The 12,864-nt window shown below is 42.0% G+C and overlaps 1 protein-coding gene across 8 annotated transcripts in view; it reads right to left on the reverse strand.

The window, feature by feature from the left end:
• Nucleotides 1–12,864, reverse strand: part of MICU3 (mitochondrial calcium uptake family member 3) — a 63,889-nt gene that overhangs the window by 13,059 nt on the left and 37,966 nt on the right. For all 8 annotated transcript variants that reach the window (XM_068137507.1, XM_068137503.1, XM_068137506.1 and 5 more), the window contains 3 exons: nucleotides 9,351–9,451; nucleotides 7,486–7,657; nucleotides 896–1,004 (listed from right to left, as the gene is read on the reverse strand). In XM_068137507.1, coding sequence (XP_067993608.1) covers nucleotides 896–1,004; nucleotides 7,486–7,657; nucleotides 9,351–9,451 — 382 coding nt within the window. The remainder of the gene's footprint in view (nucleotides 1–895; nucleotides 1,005–7,485; nucleotides 7,658–9,350; nucleotides 9,452–12,864) is intronic.

A 12,864-nucleotide genomic window follows, 5' to 3' on the forward strand; every position in this document is an offset into this window, starting at 1 on the left:
TGGAGGTGTTTAAGCCCAGGCTGGATGAGGCTCTGGCCAGCCTGATCTAGTGTAGGGTGTCCCTGCCCATGGCAGGGGGGTTGGAACTAGATGATCCTTGTGGTCCCTTCCAACCCTGAATGATACTATGATACTATGATTAATTGGTATTAATTGTTTTACACAACAGATAATACTCCATATACCACACTATGTAATAACAAAATCAGAAGACCATTTTGCAATTAGAACAATGTTATATAATAATGACACCTACTTAATTGACCCAAAACAGGACCAAAGAAACAGCACAGAGAAAACAATATCCTCCTTTGGTAAGGCCCCATGAGGTAGGACTATGATGGTGTTACTGCCAGCCCCATGAAGGTGCACAATGAGGAGAGCATGCAAGTCTGATCACATATTCTTCACCTTGCAGTTTGTCAAGCATCTCAACTGTTGTAGTAAGGACTTTAAACAGTACATATCTGCCTAGCTCTTTCAGCACCCACTTACTAATTTGTTCCAAAATCTGCCTAATCGCTCTTCAGACCTGACACCATTTCCTTCCACAAACTTTATAGGACAGATTCTTGACAGCCACTGCATAAATTCATGCTACTGTTTGCTTTAAATAGTTTATCAAGTGTCTTAACTCCTGTTCTATTGTAGGATTTGGCAACCAACTCTTCTACATTCAGCTTATCCACCACTTCTAAGATTTTGTAAAAGCTTTATCATATCTCCTACGATACGACTGAGCCTCCTCCTCCCCTCAGTGGCTAAGGAGTCTTACCCTTTTTCACTTTGAATCTGAAACAGTAAAATGAAACAAACTAGCTATCATAAAACACTTTTGTATTCTTGTCAGTGGTTCAGGATCTTTATCAATGGATTTTTATAAAAATATAAATACCTTGACCTATGGAACGACTTGCAAAATTATACATCTGCATTGCAATTGCAAAGTCCTCAAGGTTGTTCAAGAACTGGAAGAATGATCTAAACTCTTCAAATGTGATACCCTGAAAAATAAAAGAACCACATGCACCATAAGAATTAGCAGCAGTGATGACTACTGAATAAATAAACTTGCAGGGACATTTGTCTGCTTCATTTAAGAATAGAAACTACACTCATTGGAAAAAAAACAACAACAAAACCCACCAGATTTGTGCTGAAAGTCACAGTATCTTCACAGTATCACCAAGGTTGGAAGAGATCTCAAAGATCATTGAGTCCAACCTGTCACCACAGACCTCATGACTAAACCATGGCACCAAGTGCCACATCCAATCCCCTCTTCAATACCTCCAGGGATGGTGACTCCACCACCTCCCTGGGCAGCACATTCCAATGGTGAATGACTCTCTCGTTGAAGAACTTTCTCCTCACCTCAAGCCTGAAAGTCAGTAAAGACTTTGAGTCTCCTGGGGAATGCAAGAGCAAGTGCAGGGTCCTGCATCTGGGTCGAGGCAATCCCAGGCACAAATCCAGGCTGGGCAGTGACTGGCTGGAAAGCAGCCCTGAGGAGAGAGACTTGGGGGTGCTGGTGGACAAGAAGCTCAACATGAGCTCTCAATGTGCACTTGCAGCCCACAAAGCCAATCAGATCCTGGGCTGCATCAGGAGAAGTGTGGCTGGTAGGTCGAGGGAGGTGATCCTCCCCCTCTACTCAGCTCTGGTGAGACCCCATCTGGAGTACTGCATCCAGTTCTGGAGCCCCTATTACAAGAGGGATATGGAGGTGCTGGAACGTGTCCAGAGAAGGGCCATGAGGATGATCAGAGGGCTGGAGCACCTCTCCTATGAGGACAGACTGAAGGAGTTGGGGCTGTTCAGTCTGCAGAAGAGAAGGCTCCAAGGTGACCTAATTGTGACCTTCCAGTATCTGAAGGGGGCCTACAGGAAGGCTGGGGAGGGACTGCTCAGGATCTCAGGTAGTGATAGGACTAGGGGGAATGGAATGAAGCTGGAGGGGGGGAGATTCAGGCTGGATGTGAGGAGGAGGTTCTTCACCATGAGAGTGGTGAAACCCTGGAATGGGTTGTCCAGGGAGGTGGTTGAGGCCCCGTCCCTGGAGGTGTTTAAGCCCAGGCTGGATGAGGCTCTGGCCAGCCTGATCTAGTGTGGGGTGTCCCTGCCCATGGCAGGGGGGTTGGGACTAGATGATCCTTGTGGTCCCTTCCAACCCTGACTGATACTATGATACTATGATGATACTATGATGTCTTTTCTCTTTGTCACTGCAACACTAAGCAATTCTCACCCCAAAAGCAGTCAAAAATATTGTTCCATGGCTTAAGACATTCTTTAAGAATTACAGGATTATTACAATATGGTAGTTAATACAGAGAATAAGACTCTAGGTTTGTATGAATATTGGAGTATGTTTACTACTGAAAACCCACAAACTACTATTACATGAGTGTCTAGGTGCATATAGAATCACAGAATTACAGAATTAACCAGGTTGGAAAAAACCTTCAAGATCATCAAGTCCAACCTATCACCCAATACCACCTAATCAACTAAACCATGGCACCAAGTGCCTCATCCAGTTTCCTCTTAAACACCTCCAGTGATGGTGACTCCACCACCTCCCTGGGCAGTCCATTCCAATGGCCAATCTCTCTTTCTGTGAAGAACTTCTTCCTAACATCCAGCCTAAACTGCAAAATTGTTTTAGAATCATAGAATTGTCAGGGTTGGAGGGGACCTCAAGGATCATCCAGTTCCAACCCCCCTACCATGGGCAGGGACACCTCACACTAGATCAGGCTGCCTAGAGCCACATCCAGCCTGGCCTTAAAAACTTCCAGGAATGAGGCTTCTACCACCTCCCTGGGCAACCTGTTCCAGTGTCTCACCACCCTCATGGGGAAGACTCTCTTCATAACATCCAATCTGAGTCTACCCATTTCTAGTTCTTTTTCTATTGCCCCTTGTCCTGTCATTACCTGACACCTTGAAAGACCCTCACCTGACCCATTTTCTCCCTTTTTCCCCTCAAATCCCAGAGCACCTGAGCTCTGTTGAAGTCTCCTCCCACCCCAGGTGTGGCCACTTGGCCCTCCCCACCCACTCCCCTTTTTATTCCCCACCAGGAGAAGCAGAAGCCCCAAGCTGAGCCCATCTGGGCTGAGGATCCTCCTCTCATCACTGGTGAGTGCCCATGGTGCACACTGGGTGATGGTGGTGGTGACAACAAAGGCCGGGGGGCCTGGTGGCCCCCCGGCTGTTAGGAACAGGATTGATTGCTACTCCAATATCATCCATGGGTGCTGCCTGGGCCTCCTCACTGGAGCTGAGCTACTCTCTGTGGTCGCTTGGCTGGTGAGGGTCTTGGCCCCTGGCTCTGGGATGGGCACAAAATGGTGGTGGTGGAGCAGGAGCTGTTTAGTCATGATGCTATGCTAATTACACTTTTTTTTTCCCTGGAGGCCCCTTGAGTCTGCTCTCATCATTCAATAAATCTCTGCTTTTGTGCCTCATTGACAGACCATTTCTTCCCCCTCACTGCTTCCTCTCAGAAATAAGGAAGGAAAGGAGGGAAAAAAAGTAGTACAGCATATCTGGAAAGTGCATTCACTTATCAGTCAGCTCTGAACATGAAGCCTTCAGGAAGCGGGGCAGGTTGGAGAGTGAGAATCATTTCTTATGAATTACAAGACAAATTTCACATAGAACAGACAGGAAAAGGCTGCATCTTCTCCATTGTGGTTATGTTTCATGGTGGTAAATGCAGGGGGGGGGCGGAAACCCAAACCCATCAATAATTCATAAATACATCAAATAAATTTATAAGTACATGTTACAGTCTAACTGAAGTTCTGTGCTTCAAGGTGAAGTTATTACCTACCCTGATTTAGACACTTAAGCCTCTTTAGCTAATACTCCAAGTATCAAGTTTGCATTTTGACCAGACTTCAGAATATCTCTTGTGGAAGTTTATCTGAAAGTGCTCTATTACTAAAAGAGATTATTTTTAATGATTTCCTCATTATATTTCTGCTTTTCTTATTGTATAATAATAGAATACCAGGTTCAAAGGGTTCTCAAGGATCATCATCATCTGGTCCAGACTTCCTCAGCAAAAACATGGCTCAGCACCTCGTCCACATGGAAATTACTGTTATCCTTAGCTACAAATCCAAAGACCCAATAAACTCTCTCTCAACTTATTTTGAAAGAAGCCTTAAACAGAGCCTTTGAATTAAGCAAGGACCATTGCTAATATCTTGTTCTCCATGGTCTGTCAGCCACTCTGAACATTGGATGGGATTCCTTGTCAAACCTTTATCATCCTAGATTCCTTTAGCTATCATTCCTTCAGCTATCATTCCTTCCTATTTTTATGTCTGCTCTTATTCTTTCATCCTATTTAACTACTCCTCTTTGAAAATAAACCTGAAGACAATAGAGATACCTGTGAGAGCCTTTCTCTTCAAACTAAAATCTTGACCTACACCTCCTCAAAAACACACATAGTCATTATGCTGGAACACAGGAAAAATATGTAAGAAGCTTTGTGGCATGGGAGGAAATGGCAGAGGTTGGGCATAAACCTGTATGAGACAGAAAGGAGTGTGGTAGATGTGGAGAGCAACATAATATTGTTAAAACCAAAACCTTTAATGAAAGATGTTCTGTGTAAAAGGGCAGACTATATCTTACTGCAGCCAAGAAAAGTGGTGTATTAATGCACCAATGCTATCAAAAATGCCTAGACTTTCTTTAGAAGCTGACATCTATAGTGATTCAAGATGACAGCTTAAATGAATTACTGCCTGGCATCTAGTTAGCAAAAGGGGGAAAACATCCTGTGAGCAGGCACTATGCCAGCTGAACACTTGAACGTGACTGCAGTATACCAACTGATCATCACGTTGCTTTAGAGGCTTCTACACACAGTGCCATGAAAGATTAACAGTCCCAACTGTGAGTGTAGCTGCCTATTGATTTACAGGCTTGACTCATCTTTCCTCTAAGTGGAATGCTCCAGTTTGTATTAGTATTATAGTGTATCACTGTAATAGAATTCAGAGCACACTGTATAACTTTGGAATTATAATGTTATTACAAGTGTAAAGAAGAGCAAACACATGAACAACACCTCCACAGCAAGAAGGGGCAAAGTCCCCTTCTCAGAATCCTCTGGCCAGCACAATGCATGTCACAGGGCTTTACTTTATCCACTGTACTGACAGCACATTTACCACAGCAGTGATAAGAAGCTATGAAAAAGAGCAATGTCTTGTTTCACTTCATGGGAGTATAGCATATGACATACAGATACATAGCACTGCTCATGTGCCTGGATGTTCCCAAAATGCAACATAAGCAAACCTGTAATTGAGTGATACAGAAAGTGTGTAAGTTTTCCATAGCTGGTGGTCCCACCATAGATGAAGAAGAGGAAACTACTGTGGAAGACTTGCTATCAGAACAGTGCCATTTTGAGACTTAGAGATGAACTTCAAAGAATACTTCCTTGTGTTTAAAAGAAAGCATTTGTGTTTATAGCTACTCAACCTCATGATTGACAAAGAAATATTTCTCTACTATGCCTCCAGTAGTAATTATTTTCCAGTTACTCAATTGATACTTAATTCATGGCTGTTACATGAGGACCAAAGTGACTCTTCTCCCCCCCAGATTTCTGTATATATCAAACTATATGTGGAAAGAAACCAAAAACCATTTGGGAACTATGCAAACACTTCTGTTGCACTGTTATGGTTTTGAATGCTGAAAGCTGCAGAGGCATTTTACAGTGGTTAGAATGAATTGACTCAGTCTACAGGCCAGGAATGCAGAAAGGGTGATTGAGTGGGAACTCTGATCCAAATCATACTACTTCATCTCACATCTAATGTGGTACAACAGAATCAGTCCTGCCTTCCCTTCTCACTCCCCAGCTATATTTAGAATAGAATAACCCAGGTTGGAAGAGACCTTCAAGATCATTGTGTCCAACCTATCATCCAACACCACCCAACCAACTAACCCATGCAACCAAGCACCCTGTCAAGTCTCCTCCTGAACACCTCCAGCGATGGCAACTCCACCACCTCCCCGGGCAGCCCATTCCAATGGGCAATCTCTCTCTGTGTAAAACTTCCTCCTGACCTCCAGCCTGAACCTCCCCTGGTGCAGCCTGAGACTGTGTCCTCTTGTTCTGGTACTGGCTGCCTGGGAGAAGAGACCAACCTGTAAAACTACAGGAAGAATCAGAGATCCAGATATATGAACCAAAAAATGTTGAATTTTAGTGTGTTTCTATGAGATCAACTGACTGGTTTTACTTAGTCTGTGCTGAAATTACAATGCAACTTCTCAGATAAAAGAAACCCACAACCCCTGTCTGGAGCAGAGGAGGCTGAAGGGAGACCTCATTGCTCTCTTTACAACTCCCTGAAAGGAGGTTGTAGTGAGGTGGGGATCTGTCTCTTTTCTCCAGTGTCAAGTGATGATGAGAGGAAATGGCCTGAAATTGTGTCAGGGGAGATTTAGATTGGATAATAAGAAAAATGTCTTTCCTGAAAGAGTGGTCAGGCATTGGCACAGGCTGCCCAGGGAGAGGGTGGAGTCACCATCCCTGGAGTCGTTCAAGTGTATGGTCATGGCATTTTGAGATGTGGTTTAATGGCCATAATGCTGTTAGGTTGAGGGTTGGACTCAATGAGCTTAGTGGTGTTTTCCCACCAAAACAATTCTGTGACTCTACAAACACTGCCCAAGTTGATTTATCACTTTTCTTCACAAGCTCTGCTGTCAATGCTTTTGAAATACATAGCTATTGAAAGAGTTAGATTTCTAGGACAGATTAATCTGATATCCTTCTATAAATACAAAGAGAAGGACTATATGCAAAACACCCCTTGAATGAAAGGTGACTTCTAACCTTATCCTATGGATTACCATTGATGCATAGCTGCGACTGCATTTCTCTCTGACACACTTCTGACAACCCATCTGTTGTCAAACAAATTAAGGACTATCAACCTCGTGATCTTTATTGCTTTTGTTATCTCTTCAGCCATTAATGAGAACCACATGCAATAATTACATACAAGGGATCCATTATTAAGATTATAGAACCAGATAGAGGGTGTCAGTGTAATTTCTGAACAGCTGCTCTCCCCCAGTGGCAGTGCAAAAGAGAATTAAGAATTAAAGGGGTTTAAAATGCCTCACTGATGAAAACATTTCAACTCTTGTAGTTTTTGCTGTCTAAACTGAGTTTTCATGTAACATAAAACTTTGTTATCTAAACTTCAAAATATTACCAGCTAAATCCTATAGAATATAATCCTCTACTATTTGCTCTTTTTATTTTTAGTACTTTGAAAAAGGTGAGACTCAGTTTTTTGATCAGAATAAAATCCTGGTGCTAATTAATGCAGTGACAAAATCTCATTCAGTCCAGAAAGGCTACATTTTCATCTTGATGACACAGGGAATGGATGCTGTGGCCCGTTGCTGCCCTAGCTAAACAATTACCTTTTCTTCAGGAATCCTACAGCGCATGTTTTCCAGGTAACTTGATGTATTTTCCACGTTTGTATACCTCAAAAGAATATGGGCAAAGTCTTCCTCACTGATGGTGTTCATCCCATTAGAGTAGGAAAGGAATTCTATCTCTAGAACCTCAGTTTGTAGGTTATCCATAAACCTAAAGCACAAAGAAACAGTAACAGTTCATATTTCTACTACCCATGTCCTTAAAGCATTCACAGAATATAAATAAAGCCAAACAGAATGTATCATAGTATCATAGTATCAGTCAGGGTTGGAAGGGACCACAAGGATCATCTAGTTCCAACCCCCCTGCCATGGGCAGGGACACCCCACACTAGATCAGGCTGACCGGAGCCTCATCCAGCCTGGGCTTAAACACCTCCAGGGACGGCGCCTCGACCACCTCCCTGGACAACCCATTCCAGGGTTTCACCACCCTCATGGTGAAGAACCTCCTCCTCACATCTAGCCTGAATCTCCCCACCTCCAGCTTCATTCCATTCCCCCTAGTCCTATCACTACCTAATGTGCCTAAGAGCAGAGATGCAAACAAAAGTTTCCTTTTGAAGCTCTGACAGAGGGGAAAAAATAAAAATCATACAAAATCAAGAAAAAAGTTCCAACATACCAATAAGGGCACAGCTGGGGTATAACCTCTCTACCCCCAAACCAGCTATGCAACAAGTGCTAATAAAATTTGCAAATGTAGCAGTGTTAGTACAGGACATCTTACTGTTGGTCCACTCACAGTTTTATTTTCATCCTTTGTACACAGAATATGTACAAAGGAAACATTAAACTTTTTTCATGCATGTCTGTATAAAATCCATGTATAGTGATGCAACCTACATTAATTAGAACAAACATGACAGTGTGGGTTTTTTTTTTTCTACTAGGAATTGCTGGGGACGGAGAATGGAGTCAATATGGATGACCAATATGATCTAGCATTGTTCTAGTATTGTTCCTTTATTAAGGGAACTTCTACAGCTTATATAGACTTGGAGAGCATCATTGGCATAGCTTCATTGGTTCCCCACGAGTGACCACACATTGTACTATTATAGATTATTGGTCAACCTACTAATAAATAGAATAGAATAGAATAAAACCAGGTTGGAAGAGACCTTCAAGATCATCGTGTTCAACCAATCCAACCCACCTAAACAACTAAACCATGGCACCAAGCACCGCATCAAGTCTCCTCCTGAACAACTCCAATGATGGTGACTCCACCACCTCCTCGGGCAGCCCATTCCAATGGGCAATCACTCTCTCTGTATAGAACTTCTTCCTAACAACCAGCCTAAACCTCCCCTGGTGTAGCCTGAGACTGTGTCCTCTTGTTCTGGTACTGGCTGCCTGGGAGAAGAGACCGACCTCTGCCTGTCTACAACCTCTCTTCAGGTAGTTGTAGAGAGCAATAAGGTCACCCCTGAGTCTCCTCCTCTCCAGGCTAAGCAATCCCAGCTCCCTCAGCCTCTCCTCATAGGGCTTGTGTTCCAAACCCCTCACCAACTTCGTTGCCTTTCTCTGGACTCATTCCAGCAAGTCAACCTCCTTCCTAAACTGAAGGGCCCAGAACTGGACACAGTACTTGAGGTGAGGCCTAACGATGCAGGGGTGCATCCTGTTATTCCCAGATAACTTTCTGTGTTTATAGCTACCAGTGCCTTGCTTTAGCTACATGCCGCAGGCACAGCACTGTTTTGCTAAACTGCTAGCTACTTCTGCACTTATGCTGAGCATGGCCTACCACCATGTCAGACTCCAAGCCTATGCTGCCAGATTGCTCACACCGCTTATTGCTACCATTGCCACAAGGAATTAATCAAGTTGAGACTCACCTATAAAAGTCTTCGAAGTTCAGTTCAGCTTTTCCCTTCTTGCCGAAAAAGTGTACCAGCAGCGTTGTATCTGACAGAGAACTTGCAATATCGTCGGCACGCTGAAGCATTAGGAGAGAAAAAATTAAAAGCCACGATGGGATCAGTTACAGAAGCATAATCTGAGCATTACAGAATGCCTACCATCACAACAGACCTTTCTGTTAGAAGATTTTGTGCTTTATGCTCACAGTCTTTAAAGAGTTTAGTCCCAAACCCCATTAAATTAATTTAGGCATGCAATTTTCACACAAAATAGCATTAGACTGTTAATTGCACTTAGTAGGAAACATTTAGAACAACAATGTAATATAATACAAGCTGCAATGAAAGGGAGGTGGGGGGAAGCATGAAAAATAAACCCAGGAACTCTTGAGAGAAAAAAACCCAACACTCTAGTCAGTTGAAGTAAACCATAACAATAACACCTTTAGCACACAATCTCCTTTCCCTTCTACTATGCCACTACAAAGAAATTAAATGGAATTACTTCACATAGTCTTACATTTAAGAAGTATTAAGCATGAAATTGTATTCCAAACCCACTCACAACAGTCAGGTGTACCTGATACTCTTTGCTATGAAGCAGCAGATGACCACAATTTAAATTTTGTTGCTCAGATGTATTTAAAGCAGCAGAATTGTAAGAAATTTTGAAATACTGAAGTACTATTTAGATTCCTGTTTCAAAAGAATATTCCTCATCTCTTGACTATGTGGCCCCTGCATCAGACAGCAAACTTTGAGCTTCTGCTAATACCTTTATGTTAATAAATAGCTACTGGCTTTGAAGGCGCAGAATTAGAATGGTAAAACCAACTCATTTTGACCATTTACAAGAGCAAGAGTTGTAAACAGGAAGGCACACAAATAAACAGCAGTAACTATCACCATCATTGTAGGGTCAGAAGTAACCATCACCTGGGTAAAGTGAACGTGCAACATTCCACTTGCTTGCTACATATTAATTACCTTCAGCTCTTGTGTATGTGCACTGATTTTTTCCTCTTTTACAAAGAAACTCTTGATATATCGATGAGCTAGAAAAACAATTCAGTAATATAAGGCTCTTTAAAAAGCCACAGTATTCCACCATGGCAGTGTCCTTCTGGCATTCATGTGCGTCTGCCAACATTTGAAATTCAAAAAGTAACACGGTTAGTCTCCTTGTTTCACCTGCCTAGGGAGAATCTTCTGTCTGACATCTCACTTTTCTTACAAAGACAAGTTCTTAAGAAAAGCAGAGTGGGAGGCAGTAGCGTCTGCTCTTCCCAGGCAAGCTACCACCCATCAGCAACACTGTATTTCTGTGGAAGTGTGCCTGTGGATTCCGCGTTAAAGTACAAACCACAATATATGGTCCAGAAACCTAGTAGGTATCTGGGAGATGTAACAGTACCAATTTACCACCATAACAGAATAAAATTTATAAATAAGCTTTTTAAATAAACTTTATAAAGTTTATTCTATTATGGTGGTAAATGATAGACTATAAATTCATAGGATTTAATCTTAAGAGTAGAAATAGATCTGTTCATGCAGATCTGTAAAGATCTGCACGTGCAGAGCTGCACACAAGTCCTTTAAGTCTGACTTTATTTTGTAGCTGAAGAGGCTATAAATCTACACAGATGGAGAAACTCTAAATGAAGACATTAGGAAGAAAGGTTGAACAGCATGCAGTAGTTTATCATCATGTATCATGAAAAAAATATCTATATTGTGTGAAAATATCCTGTATTATTTTCAAATGTACATACTGACTTGTAAATAATGGAAAATGCAATTAAGAGTATTTACATATCAGTTAAGAGTATTTATGTATCAACAACAAGAGAAAACATGAGACAATAAAAACACAAATCCTTCCCTTTCAACAACCAAGAACTAAAGAAATGAGAGAGACTTTTCAGTGCTTTAGTATAATCTATTTAGGATTCTCAAGATTGTATTTCATGTACTCCAGCTACCTCTTTATTCTCATATTCTTCTCCAGGGAGAAATAAGATGACATAGTGTATATATAGGTAGAAAGATATTTAATGTCCTTCAATTAAGACAGCTCTGCTCCTCAAGTGAGCAAGCTAACTCTGAAAAGTAATCACTATTTGTCTTTTAATATTGTTATCCTCCATTATAGGACACAATATACTGAAATGCAGATACCCTGATTTCTTAAGTCTTTTAAGCAACTAAATCCCTAGGCACATTCAAACAATTTCCCTCAAGTACACTGAAAAGATATCAAATGTTAAATTACAGCCTTTCATCTTGCAAAAACATCTCAAAACCTTAGACTTGGGTTGCATTCACCCATATCTAAAGAACCATTAAAAAACAAAAATACACTCTCTAAGTCTTTTCACAATTCCCATTTGGTCAGCCTCACTAAATGAAAAAACCCCAAACAAGAGCTTCACCTCAGAAACTCAAGCCAGTATGCTTCTCTGCAGAACTGCAGACGGCTGAAAACTACTCCTGTGCTACTTCTGCACTGATAGCATTAAATCATTTCAAGCTTTTGACTAAACGTTGCACTTTTAGTCCACTTGCAGCAACATATTCAGAGAATAAAGTATGCATATTGTGCTTTGAATTAGTAAGAGCATTCTTAGTGCAAGTCCTTGATTTTTAATAGTGCTAAGAAATCTGCCAATTTCCGGTTTCATGTAGTAATTCAAGAATAAACCCACAAACTGAATTCAGTGGTAACTGGCATAGTCCAACAGGATCACAGTATCACAGTATCACTTAGGTTGGAAAGGACCTCGAGGATCATCAAGTCCAACCTATCAACACAGACCCCATGACTAGACCATGGCACCAAGTGCCACGTCCAATCTCCCCTTGAACGCCTCCAGGGTCGATGACTCAACCACCTCCCTGGGCAACCCATTCCAATGACGAATGACTCGCTCGGTGAAGAACTTCCTCCTCACCTCGAGTCTAAACCTCCCCTGACGCAGCTTGAGACTGTGTCCTCTTGTTCTGGTGCTGGTTGCCTGGGAGAAGAGGCCAACCCCTTCCTGGCTACAACCACCCTTCAGGTAGTTGTAGAGGGCAATGAGGTTACCCCTGAGCCTCCTCTTCTCCAGGCTAAACAATCCCAGCTCCCTCAGGATGGTGCAGTGGATAAGTTAGGGATAACAAAAACAGCACTGTAAGTGTTCCTAGAAAGAAACTGGATGAGGTGAATAACACCTACACCCAAAAAGACTTTGTAAATTGATTCTCACAATAATTAACCTAATTTACTACCCTGTTCAACTTCTCAAAAGGCTATGAAACAACACACACTCCAGTGTCAGCTACCTTTATGCCACCTTCTCAGTACAGATGGCTATAATATTATACAGATATAAGAGTATCAGAGTATCTGGGGAAGACACGGATGAAAGCCAGGCTTTGTTGTGTGCAGCCTATGATACTCAAACCTGAGGGTCATGACTACATCTACAAACACAACCATGAGTCA

Source organism: Melanerpes formicivorus, unplaced genomic scaffold (assembly GCF_026170545.1).
Source record: "Melanerpes formicivorus ecotype bairdi unplaced genomic scaffold, bMelFor1.0.p_v2 SCAF_4, whole genome shotgun sequence".
Taxonomy (NCBI): domain Eukaryota; kingdom Metazoa; phylum Chordata; class Aves; order Piciformes; family Picidae; genus Melanerpes; species Melanerpes formicivorus.